General features: G+C 24.8%; 1 protein-coding gene across 1 annotated transcript; it reads left to right on the top strand.

Annotated features, from left to right (window-relative positions):
- Positions 1-642: 642 nt before the first annotated feature.
- On the top strand, positions 643-11,789 carry LOC129613665 (uncharacterized). Its single transcript, XM_055527821.1, has 3 exons — positions 643-754; positions 9,511-9,744; positions 9,817-11,789. Exons 1-3 carry the CDS (start codon positions 749-751, stop codon positions 10,864-10,866), a joined length of 1,290 nt encoding a protein of 429 aa, XP_055383796.1. The 5' UTR covers positions 643-748; the 3' UTR covers positions 10,867-11,789.
- The last annotated feature ends 13,070 nt before the right edge of the window (positions 11,790-24,859 follow it).

Below are 24,859 nucleotides of genomic sequence, written 5' to 3'. Positions count from 1 at the left end.
ATTTATATTTTTAAAATGTACTATCTCATAAATTATTTATCAATGGTCGAATTTTTGCGTTATTACCCATTAAATTTACTCTATAACGCGAAGATATTTGAATGGACAATATTTTCCAAATAATTATTGTATTCAGAATAAAATTATGTTCTTATATAAACTGCATATATTAATATATGATTGTACTATATAGCAATTTATGCATAATTTTAAATTAAGTAAAATATTGTGATCACAAATATTTTAGTTTTTCCTTCTTTATCACCTTTAACTACAAAACAAGTAAATTTATAAGGATATTAAATAAGAATTTGAAAGTTTCATTTCCACATACATGGTGTATACATATATATTAATACATACACTCATATATATCTTATTTTACATTCTTTTATAAATTATTTAATTTTTAAATACCGGCCTAACTACAGTTGTAAGGGATTATTCAATCAATAAATTCTCTGACAGAAATTCTCTAAGAGCCTAAAATATTACATATATTTTTTACTTATGTATTTTTGTATATATTGTGGAAAATAAATCTATGTACCCATATAACTTAATTAATATACTCACTTGCATGCAAATATTTTATACATACATTCAAATTTTTTTACTTTATTCTTGTTTCTTTGTAGATTGAATATTTTTCAAGAACCTGAAATTATTGGGCTTGTAAATCAACAAAGTATATAGAAAATAATATCGTCAAAACTGGGGATGAGAACACTAAAAAGGATTGAAAAAAATGCAGGTAAAATATTTTTTAATAAATACTTTTTATTTAATATTTTTTTCTTGAAAATTTTAGAATTTCCATACTCGAAACTATAAAATTATATTTTTTGTATAAGGTACCATTGAACTTGTACAAGTTCATACAATACTCATAGTATGTCAAAGAGTGTATAATTTCAGCCACAATTTTTGCTTTCTGTTTTATAAAATAATAGTGTTCTTCAAATTTTTTAAACCCATTTTAAATCTTTAAAAATGATTTCTTTAATTTTAGAAACTACCTCGGGTACTAGTAGTCTTGAGCTAATTTAAAATTAAGTTTTTGAACCAAAAAACTAGGCACACAAGAAAAATCGTATAAATTCCTATAATTACTTACTTATATTCCTATAATTACTCACACATTACTAAAATTTTAATTGAATAATTCTCTGATCCATAAGATTTAAAAAGTAACATTCTAGGTAATGAGGATAAAATATCGATTGTCTTTAACGTACATAAACTCAATTATATTTTAATCGTTTTCATTTAATTTAAAGATTATCTGGATCGAAATACAATATTATATAATTTAATTTAAGGAAAAGTTTATTATAATGATGTAAAATTACTCAAATTTTCTTTTTCGTAGAAATCTATTCAAGCTTAAATTACACTAAGGGTAGGATAATATAGCACTTAAATAGTAATATTCAAAAGAATTATACTTTAAAAAAATATTGAAAATAATTTTCTAAAAACTAAAGGTAATTTTTTCCCTATAAAACGCGATTACAAAGTTTGCTTTTTTGCACATTAGCGTTTATTTAGCTCAACTACCCTACCATTTCTTAGGTTCTTCATTTTGTTTCAACTTAAATTTAATTTTATACGTTATTGTTATACACTTGACCAAATTAAATACAATTTTGTATATCTTTTGTCTTCTACTAATATCAACTAAAAACAACAGTTGGAAATTGAAATACTTAGTCTTTTTAACATTTATTTCACCTGTTTTTTACTTCTTTTTCTTCCCCTCGTACATTGAATATAAAATTTCTTTTCTCAATATACTTTTTCGGTCAAATTTACGTTATTATTTTCAATATTGCTACTTTCTTTTTTAGCATATTTAAAAAAATATTTGCAAAGAATAAGTAGTTTCACTCAGTCCGCCCGTCCGTGTACCCGTTTTAAGATAGACAGCTGAAATTTTATCTATAAGCAGATCTTTACTAGAAACTTATTTTTGTAGTAAAAATCGATAGGCTCTCAAAGTCTTAAAAGTGCCAGGTTTTATTATTTATTGTAATCAAACCACAAATATTTTTTTAATTCTACAAACGCAAAAAAAAAGTGGCTTTCTACCGTAATATGGCATAGTTGCGCATGGAAATGACAAAATGGCCGATGAAATTATTCGTTATCTGAAACCCAGTTTTTTCGTTATATTTTTATATCGTTTTTATTTCAAACTATAAATTATGGGTGTCTGAAATTTTAGCGGCCATTGGATATTAAAAAATTGTTTGAAGAAACTTTTTTTACATCACCATTCCCTCTCAAGTTACCACCGATAGAAGTTCTTAAATATTTTTCGGCACCTTATATTTCCGAAACTGCAGACTTTTCCAAATTTCTGTAAATGCAGACAGCTAACGGTAAATTACGTAATTATTTAATTAAATATAATTATTCACAATTATGTTAATGCCTCTCTCAATTATATTTCTTGATTTAGCCTAAGTATATGCAATTATTTGAAAAATTTTACATTTTATTCGTTTTTAAGCGCAGAATTTTCAGTTACTTAACGAAAAAGTGTTTCTTTACAGACCGTTGTTTTGACCCAACTTTATTTCATTTCTACCAGTGTTTTTTAATGCAAATTAATGGTGAAATCATTTAAGAGATTAAAGAGAGAAGGAGAGTGTGGTGTGTTATTCAGGTGTTTTTTAATAACTTTTTGTTTTATTCTAAATATTTTTTTTTCTTTTTTGTTAGCCTTGAATTGGATGGTGTATATTTGACGGTTTATAAGGGTCATTTATAATTTTTCATTTTATATTATACTATGAAATTATTAAAAAAGAAAAAATGTTATTTTAGTTTTATCAAATTTAATAGTCATCATTATTGAAGGTGAAATACAATTTTTTTTTTATGAAAAATGTTGGTGATTATAAATAAAAAATTTATTATTATTTTTAGACAACCTCATTAGTTTTTTATTAAAATGGCGAAAAATAGAGTAAAAAATTGTGTACGATTGATAACATAATTTTTTTGACAGTTTTGACAATGAAATGACCGCAATTTATTATTATATTAAATGTCACAATGATTGATGGGAGAGAAAAACAAAAAGTATTAAATTAGTTAAAATTACGTGAAATTATTAAAAAATTTAAAAATATTAAGAGAAACTATTTTTAAATTATAAAAGAAACTATTTTATGAGGAGAAGATAATTCAGGATTTTAATTTTCATAACAAAAATTTATCCATTTTCCAATTTAAGATTTATTTTTAAGCAAAATTTTTAATCATTCAAAGTTTTATAAATTTTACAAATTAAAAATTCAATTTCTCCATAATTTAAAATTCTATTTTAATATCCATATGGTATTTCGATTAGTTCCGAAATCGAATATAAAGAATTTTTGTATTAAATCCAAAATTTTTATAAAGCAGTAAAACATAACAACTAAATCTGTAATTTAAGAACTAAACACGTGTTGACAATAAAATATTTCACAATTTTTAACGAAATTTTTCTCTACGAAAAACAATGAATTTCTAGGATATGATTTAATTCTCACATATTTTATATTAATCAATTTCGTATTCTAAATAAAAAATAGCAATTCTTTTTAAAATTTTTCCTAAAGTTTTAAATAATAAATTTAATATAAATTTTGCAAATATTGAAAAATTTAACAATGAAAAACGTTCAATTCATGCCGTATAATAGTTTGTATGTATATATGAATTAGTCAAAAATCTTAACAGATTTATAAAATAGAGAGTCACGATAGAGAAATCTATATTATTAATATTAGTTTGACTTTTAACCCAAACAATTTTCTTTTTCCATCTTTTTTTAAACAAATTTTCTTTATTCAGCTTTCTACCATTTTATTCTTTCTTATGTTTATTCATAAAATTGAAAAAAGTCATCTAATATTCTTTTAAGTTGCTTCCATATAAAGGAGAGTAAATCTTACAGAAAATTTCAATATTAGCATTTAAGCTAAATTATTTTCATTTTGAAAAAATGAAAAAGTTCACTTTATGAAAACTTCATTTTTTTTAAGTCATTTTAGAAAATTCTTTTATAAGTTTCTTCAAATATTTTGGCACTCTTCCAAAAATTTATGAATTTATTTTATAGAAAACTTTTAAATTTCCTTTTAGAATTTTTTGGTTTAAAAATAAATTTGGTTTTTTTTAATATTCTTGTTGAATTTGCAAATTCAATAATTTATCAATTATGTTAAAAATTACTAAAAATGTACGATAATAGAGACAAAATCTTTTCTATTATTGCAGAACAAAATACAATAAAAACGCGTTTTAAATGGTTTAATTTGTTCATTTGGCTTGACACATTTGTCCCGTACGCAGTGTTATATAATTGTCAAAAGTTATTCAAAAGGGTTCCATAACAATTTCATAGCATTTTGTCTAACTAAATATAGGAATATTATTAAACTATTAGAACTTCATCAGATTTTTTACTTAATTATGTGGCTACATAAAATATCTCGAAAATTTTGTTTACTGTCAATTTTCTGGCATATTTCCATTTAAATTTAACTCAATTTTCTCTGAAGTTCCATATTGTCCTTTATAATATAGTTTATACTAATTTTTTAAATGTCTTCCACGTGATGATTAATTGAAATATTTCTGGAATGCTTTCGTTTTTGCAGACATCCATACAATATATTGTGCATATATTTAATAAATTCTCCTGTGTGCACTTATTTAATTAAAAAGGGTATTAAATAAATTTTAAATATTGAATTTAATAGCGATTTTGGCCATATCTTATAAATATCAAAAAAAAAATTATTGATTTTCTCAAAATATTAAAAAAAAGTGCATTAGAAACATTATCAGTTTCACAATCTTTTGCAATCCTTTCGCTCAAATTGATACAAATAGATTTATTAGAATTCGTAATTGTTTTTTAAAAAACGCACCAGCAACAGGCAACATTCGTTTTTTCCTAATGAACTTTTCTAACCACAATACGATATCATTCTGTAAAATGTTATTAATTGCTCACCATCCAAATTTCCATATGCAAATATTTTTTCAAAGATTAATGATTACTATTACATACAATTCATAAAACATATGTTATATAAAATATTTTCTTTAACAAAAAATTTAGTAGGTTATAGTAAAAGATAAAGAAAATATTATGTTGTCCTACACCATTTAATGGCTATTAACTAACCTAAACAAAAATTTCAAAGGTGATATTCAACAATAAATCATTGAAAATCCTACAAAGAAACAAACACAGTTGAATAAGTTCAAAAATTTTAAATATGTAAAAAGTTTTCCATTTAAATAGTTTTGAACAAAATCATCCATAAAACAAAAATCATTAAGAAACAATTTTATTCGACGAGGCATATAAATTTTTTGGCTAAAATCCAAATAACATAAATATATATACAAATTTATACCCACATAAATAATATTATGCAAAATAAACCCTCCATATGGTCAAAGCATTCAAAAGTTCAAAATGCTATCGTAAGAGAAATTTTTATATTAAAGTTCAAAACTAGATGTTTGTATGTTTATAAAATATCAATATCAAACTAAATCAACATCATAAAATTATTTTTGTTGAAAACATCATCAGTTCTTTAAATGTCTATACATATATGTGTGTATATGTGCAGCTTCATATTATATGATTCCTTGAAAAGACTTCAATCTGCTGCTTCAGGACTAATAACATTTTGTATTCAATTTATTTGAAAATTTATGTTTCTATATACGAGTATATCTATATGTACATAGACTTATGCACAAAATAATAAAGGATACACAACATATCAGGTAAATATTTTTATATATTTTTTGAAAAGGATATTAAGAAATTTTTTCATTTGAATAAATAATGAATGTATAGTTTTCGAACACACATCAAATATACATACATAAATGACCTATACATATATATTGACCTATACATATGTTCATACATAGTCTATACATGTACTATAAATATTCAATAATGAAAGAAAATTTTGTTAATTTGAGAAATTTTGACAAATTTTCATTAGATTATAATACAAAAAGAAAAATGCTAGAATTAATTTGTAATCAAGCTTTGAATCATACATACATAATATTCAATTATAATTTTAAATTCTGCCAAAATATTCATTCTTAACATTTTTAATTTTTTTTTTTTTTGAAAAATAAGGTCGAAATATTTGAACTCATAATTGAAGATACGTTATAAATTAAGAGTCAAACAGTGTTAATATTAAATTATGTGTATTAGACTTTTCAACCAATGGCGACTCTATGTAAGAGTCACATATAAAAAACAAAATCGGATGGCAATATCTAAAGTTATGCAATATTAATGCTTCACAATAATATAGTATTCCTTTTGAAAATTAAAAATATTCTAGTACTTTAATGTAGCTAACGAATAGGGGATTAAATAATGCCATCCGAAATAAATATACTGACACATTTAATATTATTTGTTTCCGTAAATATTTTAACTGAAAAGAGAAAAATACACAATACTACCGCAGAGCAACATTCTACATTTATGGAAGATCTGAGATTATAGCTATTTCTGTACCTTATTGCTAAATTCTCCATAATCAATTTGAATATTAAAACAAACCGTTTCTTTTTGCGAAACTTTTATGTTTATTTTTTAAGTTTCTAGTATTTTAATAGAAAATTGAAAAACAAAATTATGTTGATATGAATTTCACTCATAAAATTTAAGAACTTGATTTATTGTGCTTCAGATTTTTGAAAATTTTTTAAAAAATCTTCTTATTTCAAAGCATTGTTTACATGAATAAAGTGTTCAAGTAGGTGGAAATGTTAGGATATGTAAAAAAATGACATTCAACAATTATATAATTTTGAAGATTTTGAAAATAATCTTAAAAATATCTCAAACAAAATTAGGAAAAGAAATATGCTTCTTAATTGCATTCTATCAGTTCGTTTAATTGCGCCTCCTTCTGTTTTTACAAAACAATTCTATTTATAACAAAACTATGAGAGTGTTTAGAGAAGAGATTAGAAATTTCATTTCTAATGTCTTCTCTACTCTTTCCCACTCTTCTCTAACTCTTTTCTAACATTCTCACTGCCACGTGAGTTAAAATGACCTGAAACGTTACTGTCAACAAAGGCCACAAAGAAAATTATTAAAATATTTGCTGCCACCACGACGATTTTTAGCATACAAAAAAATTGTTTTTTGTACAATTTTAAAGATGTCTTAAAATCAGAAAAATCCCTTTCCACAGTGAAATTTTTTTTTGATTTATCTATAATGACCGTCAGTTTCTCCAAATAATAAAAATATAATCCAAGAGTGACGAGGCAATTTTTAAATAGTTCTTTGTCAGGTTGAAGTGTCTATCAAAATAATTGTTTAGTTTATTTTTGTTAGGTATTTTTAACTGACAAAAACCTATTCAAAAAAAGCCATCTTGAAAGAGTTTTTAAACTCTTTCAAGTTTACATTTTTGATAAAATTACAAAAACTTACAAACTTTTTGTTTTAAAATCCATTTTCATTTTAAAAATATTCATAAATTGCTAATTTCAGAATTTCAGTATAAACAAATTTATTGAATCGTCCATCATAGCTGATTAAACACACGTGACACAAGTCTAAGTTTTCAATTTGTTTTTTCATAAAATTATGAAATTTTAATCTTTTCTTCTCTTTATGAATAATAATAAGTTAAATATGAAAATTAAAATCACCTCATAGAGAAAATTATGAAAAAAATTAAAAATAATTTTTGGAATATAGAAAATGACAAAAAAAAAATTATTTATTTGAAATGTCAGCTGTTGGCTATTAAGATTTTAATAAAAGTTTTAGTTTTAAATGATGAATACTTTTGTCACTAATTACAGAAATTTTTCATTCTGTTTGGAACCATAACTTTTTTTTCATGAGTCTAATATATTCAGTTGTTATACGAGTATGAGTAAGTGCAATATTAATTTCATATACAATACTAACGTTGATGACAATAATGAAAAAAAATAATAGAGTTGACCTTGTCAACTCTGTGATACCCGTACGAATTTGTTATCCTATGTGCGAATAACTAATGTGCCATAACTAACTATGGGGCAGACTATGACTTTAAGTTGCCGTATTACCATATTAATTTATGCAAAATTTCAGTACTATGTGTTATTCAAAATACTGGTTGTGCCAAACTACTACTGATGTTGTATGGCAGCTAGCAGAAAGAGCCAAGAAATTTTAGCAAATTTTATCAAGCACATCGGCCCTACTAATATACTCACTTTTGTGAAATCTCAATATCACAGCTTTTATAGTTTCTGAGATATAGTCAAATAACTTTTGAAGTTGTATGGCAGGTACCAGAAGAAGCCAAGTAATTTCAACGACTTTTATGTGGCATATTGGCCCTACTAATATATTCGTTTGTGTGAAATTTCAATACCATAACTTTAATAGTTTCTGAGATATAGCTAAATAACTTTTGAAGTTGTATGGCAGGTACCAGAAGGAACCAAGTAATTTCAACGACTTTTATGTGGCATATTGGCCCTACTAATATATTCGTTTGTGTGAAATTTCAATACCATAACTTTAATAGTTTCTGAGATATAGCTAAATAACTTTTGAAGTTGTATGGCAGGTACCAGAAGGAGCCAAGTAATTTCAACGACTTTTACCAGACACATCGGCCCTACTAATATATTCACTTGTGTGAAATCTCAATATCACAGCTTTTATAGTTTTTGAGATATAGCCAAATAAATTTTGAAGTTGTATGGCAGCTACCCGAACCGGAACCCCGATCATGCCCAATTTAAATAGGGTTCTGGCACTTACTACAATAAATCATTTGTGAAAATTTGGTCAACTTAGCTCAATTAGTTTTTGAGTTATCGTTCGGACGGACGGACGGACGGACGGACGGACGGACGGACGGACGGACGGACGGACAGACAAAGCTAAATCAACTCAGAATTTGACGCTGATCAAAAACATACACTTGAGTCTATATCTAACACCGTTATTTCTTAGCGTTACAAACGGTAAGGCAAATTTAGTATACCCTTCGAACATACGTTCGTACGGGTATAAAAAAATATGTGAAAGACAATGAAATGCATTTCACAAGTCATTTTCAGGTCATTTAAAATAATTATTTAGGGTTCATAACTGTTCTTAATGCATTTGACATTCACATAAAATGTAAAAAGTATGACAAAACATATTTATAAAAGTAGAATAGTGGTAATGATGATAGGATAATAAATTGAACTTTCACTTAAGATTTTATAATAAACATGATTCAGTGAATTGATTTTAAATTAGAATTTTCTTATAAGACGGAATTTTCTTATAAGGATATTTTCTTATGAGACGATGCGGAGGCTTATTGTTTTACCATCTCTAAAGAAAATTAAGAATTAAATACATATATAATGTTAAATAGTTACAACGTAAAACGAAAAAAATAATAGACTAATTTATTTTCTCTACACATTTCTTTTCAGAAGCAAGAAAAAAGACGCGAATTGCGTCTAAAAAGATTTTGGCGTTCGCCAAAAACAACATCATCAGAGGACTCGACCGGATACGAAAGTCCTACACGAATTATCCCTTTCATCAATGATCCATTGGGTGTTGGCTGTAGTGATGATAATAAATATCATACTACACAATCTCAGCAGCAGTTAAACTCTAAACCAACATGTTCTTTGCCTTTACTACAAGTTTGGCCAAGTCAGGTAAATATTTAATTATTAAATAAGTAAGATATTTTAATTGTAGATATTTTTTTTTTTTTTAAAATACTGTAGGATTCTCCACGTGGAGAAGCGGATGGTTCGAGCTTTATTTTCCCAGCAATAACTGAAGATACACAATGCAATCAGCAACTTAATTCAATAACAAGTAGTAATGATGCTGGTACAAGTAGTAGTGATACAAGTCACCAAACAGCAGCCACAATATCAGCAAAACAACCAAATAGTAGTAATAATTTAAGTGGTAGTAATAACAATAGTAGTAAACGTCGACATTCTCTATACTGTGATACATTACATGCTGGAGATTCTGGTATTGAATCTGTACAGGCATCCCCATCCCCGAATGCACTGCCTTGTCCGCCAGGTGCAACAATATCTGCAAGTGCTTCTCCATCAACAACTCCAACAGCTGGTTCACCAAATTTGTCAAATGCTCGAAGGAAATCAAGTGCACTTTTACATCCGGATCATGCTCGTTTATTTGCATTACGAATGCAAATGCAACAACAACATCAACATGCTTTAACATCACCAGACCAAACTTCTTTGGAAGATATGACGGAATTTAATAATAATGGTGGTTTACCTGGTTCTGGCATAACTGGTATTGGTTTATGTACAGCAAGTTCTAGTACAACATCATCATTGACATCAGTTGCTGCAGTTAGTTTAGGTACAACACCAACACAACGTGTTTCGGATCCATGGTTACAACCGCAATCAGATCGTGAACAACGTTCGTCAAATCATCGTCATAATTTGGAACGTCGTAGATCTTCAACTATGACAGCACGTTATTCATTATTTGATGCCTTAGATTTAGAATATGCTCTATTGAGAGCAGCTGCTAGAGGCTCCGTTGGACCATATTCACTTAGTGAATCTATACATAAATTAACTTTTACACAATCATTAGCATTTCCAGCATTAGCACGCGGTTTAGCAACTAAAAGACGTCGTTCAAATACTCAAAGTACTACAAGACCATTAAATCCAAATGAATCTGGTTTAAATACATTTGCAAAAGTTATTACTGCTATTGTTTTAGTTATGGTTAGCTTTTTGGTATTTTTAATAGTTTATAAATTTGTTAAAACGTGAGGATTGCTCCTGGCCCCAACCGAAATGCCAACGGTTGCGGTTACAACAACCACCACAACATATCATACACCGTTCGGTAATAGTCGCTTGGGGTTCAGGAGATTTAATACACTATTGCAAAGGAATTTTACAATTAAGTTTAATGATGACCGAACATAGCTAAAATTTAATATTTTTGTAAATAACAATATCATAAAAGAAATAACAAAAAATTTGCATAAAAAAACAATAAATAACATAAATACGACTAATTCGAAATCCTAAAAATCAATACTATAACAATATGAGGCACTAATAGCATTTAAGATTTTAATAGTAAAATCTATCAACAATATATTTGTTTTTTTTTTTTACAATTTTTTGTGAGATGATCCAAGACAATCATAAGGAGGTTATAATACGAACAAGGATTTTAAAAGATTGAACTAAAATTTTTGGGAACTATTCAATAAATAAACGAACTATTACATTAAATACATCTGTTTAAGAGCTCATTAACTTAACAAATAATTCTTATTCCATTTTGTGAATATTTTTACTTCTCCGGTTTTCTAGCATTCTGAACTACGTGAATTAAATTTTACCATACAATTTCATTCGATCACAATTCTGATTTCTATCAAGTAGATTTTCCTTTTAGCTGTGACCTGAAACCTTCTTCTCAAAGCCAATAACTGCTGCAAATTAAAGATTCAATTTGCAAATTAATTTTGACATTATAACAATGAAAATATACTCGTTCCATCGTAAATTCCGGCTCAGAATTTTCCATCTTATAATAATTTCTCATTCTTGCTCAATACTACTCAAGTATTTTTTGAATATTCATATTTTTATTGAGTTCGTTTCGTATATGATCATTCTTCTTATGATTCAAAATAAATTGGATTATTTTTAATTTTTAAATATGAAATTTTATGAATAATTTTCCAAGTGCTTTCTAAATTTGTTTTCGCATTATTTTGAATTGAGTTTTTCATTAAATCAAAAACTTGTATTATTAATCTTAAGTTACAATTTATAACTTATATACACATACATTTATAGATTTGTGATATGATAAAAATTTTAGAGTTTTATAGAATTTAAAAAAATAGAAAATTAAAAATAATATTAAAATTTCACCTTAAATTAAAATAATCATTTAGAAATATAAAAATAAAAAATCTAAATGTAGTGTTACCGTATATCAATTTAACAATAAAGTTGAAAATGCTATAATAAACACATTTTTTTTTCATAGATGAGATAGATAATTTTGTGAAATTCAATATTTAATAAACTGTCTTAATAATAATGTTTTCCAAAAATAAAACAAAAAGATTAAGGCAAACAATATTTTAATAACAATAATTGAGCAAGAAAACAAATGACACACTAACAAAAAAAAATTTTTTTTTGTATTGCACATAAATTTAGCTTAAAAATCTAATTTTTAAATTTTGCAAAAAAAAAGGAAGCATAGCTTTCATTTTGAAGATTAGAAGCTTAAAAATAATTTAATTTTATACATAAGATTAATTTTTAATTAAGGAATTATAAAAATGATCTTTTTATCGTATACCGTATTATACGAAAGCACGCCATTATTATTAAAAAAAAATTTTATTATTATTAATATTATTTGATTTTAATATTATGAACAAACTATATATGGGATTTTGAATTAATGAATACTTACTTTAATTGTTTTTTTAAGGGTCCCTGTATTTATAGAATAGATTTAATTCAATTTTTAAAGTCAATTTCCATACACGTCGAATCTATATATTGAAATTTTGAAAACTTAAAAAAATTGTAGAAACATTTTATTTTACATTTTGTGTTTTTTAATGAAAATTTTATAACATTTTTTAAAATTATGTTATAAGAGAAAAATATTAAACATTTTTTACTATTTTCAAATTTTTACACTAAATGAATTTAGTTTGACATAACAGTGGTCAATCAATCATAGTCATAGAAGTGACATCTATTTGGCACTAACGAAAACATATGTAAATTTTACGGAGAGATTTTATAACCATGGAGAGATATTTAAAACGTAAAACATAAACTCTAATAACTTTTCATATAATTGAAAATTTCATTTCAAAATTTTAAAAATTTTAATCATTTTAAATATGATGGATAAACTTCAAATTTTTATTTTGATTAATTCAAGTAATTTTATATTTTTATATTGAAAAAAATTTATAAATTGAAAAATAGTATTAATAAAAACAAAAATCAAAAAATACATAAAACTATTTGAACTTTAAATTTTAGTTACAATGTTGCTAAACAAAGAAGACAACTAATTTAAAAATATTTTTTATAATTGGTAAAGTTCTTCAAGTTTAAAAAAAGTTTTCAAATTAATTTTTCAAATAAAAATATCATTCACAATACTCATAAACTATTTTACATGTAAGTAAGTTGGTAAAGTGTTCACATATCTATGAAAATTTGAGTTAAAAAGTGAAAGCAGTATTTCATTATTATGTTGAACAACATATGACCGACATTCATTAATTTGAGAGTAAAAATAAAAATAAATTCAAATTTTTTGTTATCAATATGAAGGGAAAAGTTCAAACTTTTTTTGTTTTCAAACTCATACATAGTTTTTCAGAAAAAAGAAAAAAATTTATTCTATAAAAAAGTATTAAAACTTTTAATTGCGCTTTTTAAAAACTACACAAACAATATTTTTAATTCGAAATCGGATTTGATATTGAGTGAATTGCAATGTAAATTATTTTAAATTGATAATAATAATAAAATTTGAATTTTTATAGCAGATAGATTTATGTAATATGTAAGTGAGAATAAATTAGTTTGATTGGATTGTGATTTACAAAAAAACAAAACAGAAAAGTAAAGAAGAACGGCCTGCATTCAAAGAAGCATAAGTGCAAAAAATTTTTTTATTTTGATCAACTAGTGCAAAAAATCCATGTTTTTTTTGATATCTCTAAAGCTGCAGTAGTAGGTTTTGCTAAATATTTAAATTTTTAGATAAATAAGGACTTACCAACATTTGACTCAAAAGATTTATTATAATTTTCATTCAGTTTTATTTTCAGATGTTTTCTGTTACATTTAAGATAATTTTATAATAAAATGAGTACAAGTCACAATGCAAATATTATAGTTACAACCTGCTTTTGATCATGTCAGTATAAGTCTGGTACTTATACGTGTATAAACAACATAAATTTTAACATGCGACTTACAAGTTTTTGATTGCCTTACTTGATTTATTGAAGTTTAGTTGTACTCTTTTTGCTAACTTGCTTTTTGAAAAGGTTCACGATTTGAACTACAATATTTTTACAGAAGAAAGAATACAATTTTTGTTTTACATCTTATTTGTAGAATTATATTACAATTGTCGCAAAAAATAAAGTTATACTACTTTGAATGCACGCCCATATATAAAATAAACTTTTTTTTTAAAACTCGTATATAAGCATATAAGAAAATGGATAACATTCCATAAATAACGAAATTTAAATTAATTTTATATACTTTTGAAATATTAAAAGAAAACAAAAGAAATTTTCAACAATCAAAAAATTCATTTTACTTCAAATGAACGTGTACATTTGACATTCACATTGTGAATTAAAGAAATATTCATGTTATATTTTTTTAATTCACAATATGAATGCGTTGAAAGTTTTGTAGAAAATTAACAATGTGGTCGAAATAAACTATAATTTTGAGCTTATACAAACCAAAATGTTTATAATTATAACTAATTTTAATGTTGGCATTCCAATTCTCGAATTTATGCTGCTTGATAAACTTCAATTTACGATAAGATCTATGTCATTCTACTATATATTTATTTGAATGCAAAAATATTTGTAATGTAAATTTGTCATCGTAAAACAAATATGGTGACTTGAATTTTAATTTGAATTCAACCACAACTATTATGAGTTTTTGCATTTATTTTCAAAATTTAAAAATTAAATTGGTTTTATCTTTTACAACCTTTTATTTCTGAATGAAAACTTTTATAAAACTACATTTGAAAATGTTTAACAGAAAAAAGTTTAAAATTTTCCGGTGAACAATAATTTTTCCAAAGTTTATAATATTAATGTTGAATTTCTAAATAGGAACAGTTTCTTAAAAATAAAAAATTTAAAACATATTTTAAAATGCCTCTCAAACAATATTCTTTTAACAAGTTTAAACTTTTTTATATACATTTAAAAAGAAAAGAAAAAAAAATTCTTTCTTTCTAGCTGAATTTTCACATATTGTTTTTTTTTTTTCAAATCTAAAAAAACTAGAGCTTTATAATACGAAAAACATATTTAAATTTAATATTTATATATACATACATAATGTAAATATGTAATGTATACTATATACCAAAAAAAAATATAATTGATCGATCGAAATTTTGCGAATTCTATTTTTTATTTTAAATAAAATGGCGAAATACCAAAAAAGAAAAAAAAAATATCGTATGTTATTCTATTGTTATTATAATCGAAATACAAAACTATATCTTTAATATATTTAAAAATATTTTTGCCTTAGTAACCAAATTAATAAAATCTTTCTATATCTTTTACTATACTATATAAAAATTAATGCTAAATTAATTAAAATTGTCTTATGGTAGTTTACCTTACAAAATAAATTTTTTGAATTACTAAAAAAAAAAACTAATTATAGTAGAAATGCATTTTTAAATGGTATAAAATTATTGTAATAAAAAATAAATTCAAATGAAACTATTATGATATTATATAAAAAAATATTTATATATACAAGAATTCTAAATTTTACATATATATAAAAAATTATAAAAGAATATTTCTAATTCATATCTTTAAAAGTGAATCTTTCTTACTTTAATCTTACTCGTCAAATCTCTCTTAGACATATCACTTGGGGTGAATTCAAAATTTTAGAAATTTTCAAAATAAATTTATTTTTAAAAATATAAAAATCTTAAAAACATCAATACTTTTGGAATAGTATTTAATTATCTCAAGTGATGCGTCTGAGATAATATTATGAGTGATTACTTATGAACTTTGAATTTTCAAAATGTAATTTGAAAAATTTTTATTTCAGTTAATGTAGCAAAAAATTACTTTACTTTTTTCTTTCACCTTTTCAAACGCTCTAAAATATTTGCCGAATGTACTGTAAAAGTACAGGGTTTTACGATATACAAGTATCCCAGAATTCATTGAAGCAACAAAAGTAATTTCGCGGAAAACTTTTAATCATACAGACAAAATCAAACAACTCTTAGAATTCAGTAATATTCAAAAGTTTTACGAACTTCTTCAATAACAATTTGTTATCAAATTATTTTATTTATCTGATAATAATTGGATTTTTGAAAATAGCAAATTTTAATTTACATTTTACTCTGTTATTGTCTTTTAGTACGACAATGTTCTTTTTATAAGTAAATAGTGTATATAGCAAATGTACATTTTTTAAGTAAAAAATTCTTATAAAAAGTTTTTGAATTCTTTAATTATTATAAAATTAAATTGCATTATAGAATTCGAATTTTAATATTTTAGAATGGTCTCATTAAGGAGGAAAACATGAAGACTTAGTCTAATAATTTTCGTAAATACAATTTACAGACGCTTACATTAATTATTGCAATTTGAATATTAAACATTTGAAATTTATATTGTAAGCAAGTAGCAACATCTTCATGATTGTATTCACCAATTAGTTCTATTAACCAAGCTTTTCAACCACTTCTTTATTACTTTGGAAAAGATTGTAAAATTTCTTACTGAAAGCGCCATATTTTGTTGAAGTCTGAAGAATGATCTATTTCTTTTTCAAATTAAATTTAAAAATTCTTAAAAATTTAAAATTTTCCAAAAAAATTTTTTTTATTTTCTCCAAAATTTAACTAAATTCCTCTAAAATATTTTCAATTCATCTAAACCAAATCAATTGATTAAAAATATTTCATTCTATATTCCCTTTTATTAATCTCATCTGATATGAATTTGAATTTAATTGATTCCAAAATGATTGCAATAACAAAAGCATATTAAATATTCTAACAAATTTAATTAAAAAATAATTTCTTAATAAAAAATTTTAATTATAGTAGATATTTTTACATATTAAATTAAATTTCGTTCTATGAAAGTGAAAAAATAAAAAAAATAAAAAATAATTTTTAAAAATTTAAAAAAGGAATAAAAATGACGAATAAACTTTAAAAAAAAATATTGGAAAATGAAAATGTTATTTTAAAAAGATAAAAATGGAAAAAAAGATAATTTAGTTATAAGATTTAGATATTTTAAATAAATTATTTAAATTTTAATTATTATATTATAAAATAATAAAAAATATTAAAATTATACATTAAAAACAATTCATTTTTTTATTTTTTACGAACTTTCTTTACTTTTCGGCACCAATGTCAGAAGTATATTTGATTATGGCTCCAAAATATTTAATATTCGGTTTTTCTTATCTAATTTTATGCAATTAAATTTATGCAAACAAATGGTAGAAAACTATGAAAAAGTATAATTTACACATCGCCGAATCTACCATATATGCAAAGTAACCACTTCCCGAGGGAGCCGGAAAACAGGGGAAACGAAAAAAAAAATTAAATTTTACAAGAAAATTAATTTAATAACGTGTGTCTATGTTTGTATATGTATGTATATACAAACATTGCAAAATTGAAAACTGAAATTTTAATTCCAGGGATTTAAATTCTAACTTCTAGACTTCAAATTCTATACTTTCATTCAGTATGATTAAGTTGCAAGAATTAAGTTTCAAGTGATTTATTATGCGCAATGTGTAATATTTATTGCATATTGTTTATTACTTCGAAAAGGCGGAGCGGTTTCAGGGCTTAGTTTTTGAAAACCGCGTACGGTGCCGAACAAATCGGAATCGGGCCTAAATTTACAATACGAGTACAAATTTCGCGAAATCTCTTGTCATTAGTTTAAACAGAAGATTGTGAAATATTAAATTTTATTTTTTATTTGCGCTTACACTCTTATATAGATAAAAAAAAGTGTACATTTAGTTCTTAGTACAGAGTTATAGTTTCTGAATTCAAATTTTCTTGAAAATATTTTTCAATAAGTTTTCCTACGCAAAAAACAAAGTAAATTGCTATCCCATATACAGCCGGCTTGATAATGGTATGTGAACTGAATAGGTGGAATTTTATATGAAATCAATATGAAGGTAGCCTTCTATTGCAAGTGCTTAATAATTATAATAAACAATATAAATTTTAATATTACAACTTGAATTTAAGTCATAGTTTTTTATTGGAAAATTCTAGAAACAAATTCTTTCATTGCATACTTTTCGGCGAAGGTTTAACATTAAAATATAGATGGCAAACTATGTAAGTATCTACGAAATTAATATAGTTATACGTAGTCAATGTACGAAATTATAAAATTAAAATATAATTTTTTCAGGTTTATAACAATCGGTTCATAATGTAAACTATGACTTTAAAGAAATAGTGTATATAATGTAAATAATGGAAGAATGTCTGTTTGGAATTATTTCCATATTTGAAAAATTAAATAAACAAAACTTTTGAATTAATTAAAATTAAAAAAAAATTCATACTAAACCCATATTTTCATACTTTAAATTTAAAACACTTTATAGAGTTTCCTAAAATAAAAATCGTTTCCACTAAAAAACATTTTATAGTTAACACGTCTCAATTGGCAACAATAAAAATCTTTTTTTATCAATAATTTACTGTTATTTCGTGCACTTTATGCATTATTAATTTGGAACTAAAATAAATTTAAATTTATAAGAAAATAAAAATAATATTTATTTTTTCTTTAATTTTATGAAAAATATACATAAAAACTTATTATGTACGTTGATCCTTCAGTTTTATACATATTATGTTGATTTATTTAAATCTTATTACTCTGCAGCTCAATTAATGGGTCATTACGAAAACATCACAAGGGAAATTTAGTTAAAATAGTTTTTTAATATTTTACATTTATGCTTTGTTAATCAGGAACACAAGAAATGTCTGTCGAATTGATGAAAAACGTAGTGATCATACAATTGTATATTTTATTCACCTTTACGTTCTAAATTTACGTGATTTGTATACTGGATTTATTAATTATAGTCTAACTGTTTCAGTTATCCCTTGGTTATTTTTATTAACTATTGAATCTTATTAATTTTAACAACTCAAACAAAATATAAATATTTCTTTATTTTATGTAATTTGAAAATTTCTCAACAATTTTCCTAATTTTATTGGTGAAAATCATGAAAACTATTAATATTTGCTTATATGGCAAAAAATAATTTTACAGATTAATTATATAAACTCAACAGAATTACTACTTGCTATTTGGTTAGAGATAAATTATTAAAGAATTGTATACATTTAAAATACATATAAAATTTCGAAATTAAAATATGTATAACAACAACGGTGCTATAAATTTTGTATATTCATTTCGTTGATCTCATTTATACCGACATTTAATTTAGATATGCTAATTTTACCTATATTAATATTCATTTAACACATTTCTTCTAAATTTATGGACATATTTACATACATACATTATATTTGAATACGAGTAAATATTTGAATAACGATATATTTATACATTACATACATATATATATTCGCACTTGAAGGTTTTTAAAATTTACAATGCATTAAAAACGAAACAACAAAAAAAAACAAATTTGTATTTGACCTTATCAATACCATTTCTGTCTCAAAGTATTATTGATTAATTCTAAGAAATTTTCTTTATTTTAGCCTTTATAATAAATTCAAACACTTGTACATACATATATTTTATATAGATTGTATACATAGATAGATAAAAAATGGGATCTTAATATGAAATTTATTATTTTTATTGATAAAATTTTATACATTGCGTCAGATTTATTTTTACATTTTAAATAGGAATGTTAATTTAGGTATCCTAAATTGTGACTTATGAAAATAAATTGTAATAAAAGAAAAAGACTTGATATTGGCTAATTTCTAATTTATTGTAAAAAATTTATTTTTAACACAAATTATTATTTAAACCAATGTTTTTAAATCATACGGCCCAAGTAAATAACTTACATACTTACATATACTATTTTTTGCAATTGTTGAAGCTGGGAAACAAAATTATAATGTGCGTGCATTTATGCATATAAACATTTTGACATGATGGTTTTCATGTTATTATTAAATTTTTCTGAGATTTGAGCTCGTGTATTTCCAAAATATTTTATCTTATGTATTAGAAAATTAAACTAAATTTGAGAATAACTTATTAATGACTATATTTTTAGCTTATTTATGTCAATATTATTCAAAAAATCACAGCAAGAAATAAATTTTATATAAATAAATTATGAGCCTATTTCTATATTAAATTTATTTTTAAACGAGAAAAAATAGAGTTGACCTTGTCAACTTTGTGATACCCGTACGAATTGGTTATCCTATGTGCGAATAAATATGTTATAGATGACTATGGAACAGACAATGACTTTAAGTTGCCGTATTACCATATTAATTTATGCGAAATTTCAGTACTTTGTTATTCAAAATACTGTGTGTGCCAAACTACTATTGAAGTTGTATGGCAGCTACCAGAAAGAGCTAAGATATTTTAACAAATTTTTTCAAACACATCGGCCCTGCTAATATATTCTCTTGTGTAACATTTCAATACAATAGCTTTTATAGTTTCTGAGATATAGTCAAACAACTTTTGAAGTTGTATGGCAGGTACCAGTAGGAGTCAAGTAATTTCAACGACTTTTATCAGACACATTGGCCCTACTAATATATTCGTTTGTGTGAAATTTCAATACAATAGCTTTTATAGTTTCTGAGATATAGTCAAACAACTTTTGAAGTTGTATGGCAGGTACCAGAAGGAGCCAAGTATTTTCAACGACTTTTATCAAACATATTGGCCCTACTAATATATTTGTTTGTGCGAAATTTCAATACCACAGCTTTTATAGTTTCTGAGATATAGCCAAATAAATTTTGAAGTTGTATGGCAGCTACCCGAACCGGTACCCCGATCATGTCCAATTTAAATAGGATTCTGGCACTTACCACAATAAATCATTTGTGAAAATTTGGTGAACTTAGCTCAATAAGTTTTTGAGTTATCGTTGAGACGGACGGACGGACAGACAAAGCTAAATCAACTCAGAATTCGACGCTGATCAAAAACATACACTTGAGTTTATATCTAAGACTGTTATTTCTCAACGTTACAAACGGTATGGCAAATTTAGTATACCCTTCGAACATACGTTCGTACGGGTATAATAAGGGATATTTTTTTTAAAATGAAGAATGAATTAAATAAAAATTTGTTACACAAATTACTTATTCATTGAATGACTTGAATTTTACTGTGTCAATTATTCAATAATTTCCTTTTCTTGACAGAAAATTAATAACATTTTTTCTAATGTAAAACTAGAGTAATTTATTATGTCAAATCATTATTTTCTTAAACTTATACATAAATATTGATAGTCAGCATATTTTAATCTACCAAAACTAGTTTCAGTTCTTTAACGAATTGTTTTTCCTGATAAAGAAACGAGTTCATAATTAAATTTACTGAATAAGTTAAACGCATAATGTAGGTTAATAAAAATTCATATAACAATTCTACGAGTATAAAACGACATGTAGACAAAATGTTTTTGGTAATTTGTTGAAAACTTAAACGGACTTTTAAGAAATATTAAAAACTCAAAGTAATGACTTTTTAATTAAGATTTTAAATTATTTATCGCCTATCTGTAGTCGACTAGTACCTTGATTTAATGATTTAGTTTGACATGTTGATGTTTACAGAGTTACCCCTGATATTTATAATATCAAAATCAAAAAAGGGAGATCTTAAAACGTTCACTTTAAATAATAAAATTATTATATAAGGAGTCTCCTGGAATTTTTAAAGAAAAAATTCATAAGACTTTAATTTCGATTCTTTGTAAAAAGAAATATTCACAAAACTTAAATATACTTAAAGGATTAGAATTTTTACTTGGTAAAGATTTAAAAAATTTAAAATATGAAAAAAGGAATGTTCTACTTTTTGAGCTTTCAATAAAAAAAAAAACAATTTATGAAACAAATGTAGTTTTTGTTTTTGTTTTGTGTTGCTTTTTAAACTGGGTATACATGCCTTGCCATGATGAAGAAAGCTAAATATCGTGAGCAATATGGTTTTGGTTTTTCTTTCTTATAATAATTTTCACAGCACGAGGTAAAAATTCCATTACACTATCGTGGCGATATATGAAGAAAATTATAACCATAACAGTATACTATGTTACTTACTCCCCATGTTATCATTAAGTTTTCATTCAAAATTTTTTCGTTACCTTCAAAATTTGTTGGAATTTACTTTTGAAGAGTTTCTACGAAAATTTAAATATGTATGAAAAATTATACTAATGTTACAATAATGTAAGTATAAATATATATAAATACAAATGTACATTATATCATTTTATGTAAATTACGGGATAAAGAAAGTTCAAGGATTTAAAAATTTTCTCTTTTATATTTTTAATATACATTCTTTACAAATTAGTTGTTTTCCTTCACTACCATTTCTTTATCCAATAATTGACATTTCGCTATACTCAGAAAACAATAATAATATATTTACATACTATACATAATATAATATACTTGTATTCAAATGAATTAAATTTTATAAGTAAATAAAGAATATTATTAAATAATATTAAAATTACAAAAAGGCTACCTACACGTTACTAACCCGATGTTTTATACTCATATAAATTTATAAAAAATCGAAAACAGATATAGCATTAGTACTTAAACTCTGGCATACGTATACAATATAAAATGTTTGGCACTGTTAAAAGCATTTCACTATTTATCGACAGTATTGTGTATACAATTTGTAGATTATGTGATGGCAACAAATTTTGCATATCGAGTTTTCGGTGGGAATGCACTTCTCCATAGTAGGGAAGTATAAATAAACTATTTTTAGCAACCTGACCCCGTACCTTGTCAAAAAATTGAAAATTTTTTAAAATTTTGCACGACCCCCTACCTTGTCAAAAAATTGAAAATTTTTTAAAATTTTGCACGACCCCCTACCTTGTCAAAAAATTGAAAATTTTTTAAAATTTTGCACGACCCCCTACCTTGTCAAAAAATTGAAAATTTTTTAAAATTTTGCACGACCCCCTACCTTGTCAAAAAATTGAAAATTTTTTAAAATTTTGCACGACCCCTACCTTGTCAAAAAATTGAAAATTTTTTAAAATTTTGCACGACCCCCTACCTTGTCAAAAAATTGAAAATTTTTTAAAATTTTGCACGACCCCCTACCTTGTCAAAAAATTGAAAATTTTTTAAAATTTTGCACGACCCCCTACCTTGTCAAAAAATTGAAAATTTTTTAAAATTTTGCACGACCCCCTACCTTGTCAGAAAATTGAAAATTTTTTAAAATTTTGCACGACCCCCTACCTTGTCAAAAAATTGAAAATTTTTTAAAATTTTGCACGACCCCCTACCTTGTCAAAAAATTGAAAATTTTTTAAAATTTTGCACGACCCCCTACCTTGTCAAAAAATTGAAAATTTTTTAAAATTTTGCACGACCCCCTACCTTGTCAAAAAATTGAAAATTTTTTAAAATTTTGCACAACCCCTTACCTTGTCAAAAAATTGAAAATTTTTTAAAATTTTGCACGACCCCCTACCTTGTCAAAAAATTGAAAATTTTTTAAAATTTTGCACGACCCCCTAGCTTGTCAAAAAATTGAAAATTTTTTAAAATTTTGTACGACCCCCTACCTTGTCAAAAAATTGAAAATTTTTTAAAATTTTGCACGACCCCTACCTTGTCAAAAAATTGAAAATTTTTTAAAATTTTGCACGACCCCCTACCTTGTCAAAAAATTGAAAATTTTTTAAAATTTTGCACGACCCCCTACCTTGTCAAAAAATTGAAAATTTTTTAAAATTTTGCACGACCCCCTACCTTGTCAAAAAATTGAAAATTTTTTAAAATTTTGCACGACCCCCTACCTTGTCAAAAAATTGAAAATTTTTTAAAATTTTGCACAACCCCTTACCTTGTCAAAAAATTGAAAATTTTTTAAAATTTTGCACGACCCCCTACCTTGTCAAAAAATTGAAAATTTTTTAAAATTTTGCACGACCCCCTACCTTGTCAAAAAATTGAAAATTTTTTAAAATTTTGCACGACCCCCTACCTTGTCAAAAAATTGAAAATTTTTTAAAATTTTGCACGACCCCCTACCTTGTCAAAAAATTGAAAATTTTTTAAAATTTTGCACGACCCCCTACCTTGTCAAAAAATTGAAAATTTTTTAAAATTTTGCACGACCCCCTACCTTGTCAAAAAATTGAAAATTTTTTAAAATTTTGCACGACCCCCTACCTTGTCAAAAAATTGAAAATTTTTTAAAATTTTGCACGACCCCCTACCTTGTCAAAAAATTGAAAATTTTTTAAAATTTTGCACGACCCCCTACCTTGTCAAAAAATTGAAAATTTTTTAAAATTTTGCACGACCCCCTACCTTGTCAAAAAATTGAAAATTTTTTAAAATTTTGCACGACCCCCTAGCTTGTCAAAAAATTGAAAATTTTTTAAAATTTTGCACGACCCCCTACCTTGTCAAAAAATTGAAAATTTTTTAAAATTTTGCACGACCCCTACCTTGTCAAAAAATTGAAAATTTTTTAAAATTTTGCACGACCCCCTACCTTGTCAAAAAATTGAAAATTTTTTAAAATTTTGCACGACCCCCTACCTTGTCAAAAAATTGAAAATTTTTTAAAATTTTGCACGACCCCCTACCTTGTCAAAAAATTGAAAATTTTTTAAAATTTTGCACGACCCCCTACCTTGTCAGAAAATTGAAAATTTTTTAAAATTTTGCACGACCCCCTAC

The sequence above is a fragment of the Condylostylus longicornis genome, unplaced genomic scaffold, assembly GCF_029603195.1.
Source record: "Condylostylus longicornis isolate FDR11 unplaced genomic scaffold, ASM2960319v2 ptg000085l, whole genome shotgun sequence".
Lineage (NCBI taxonomy): Eukaryota > Metazoa > Arthropoda > Insecta > Diptera > Dolichopodidae > Condylostylus > Condylostylus longicornis.
The sequence above is the reverse complement of the archived record's forward strand: the minus strand, read 5'-3'. Positions and strand labels throughout refer to the sequence as shown.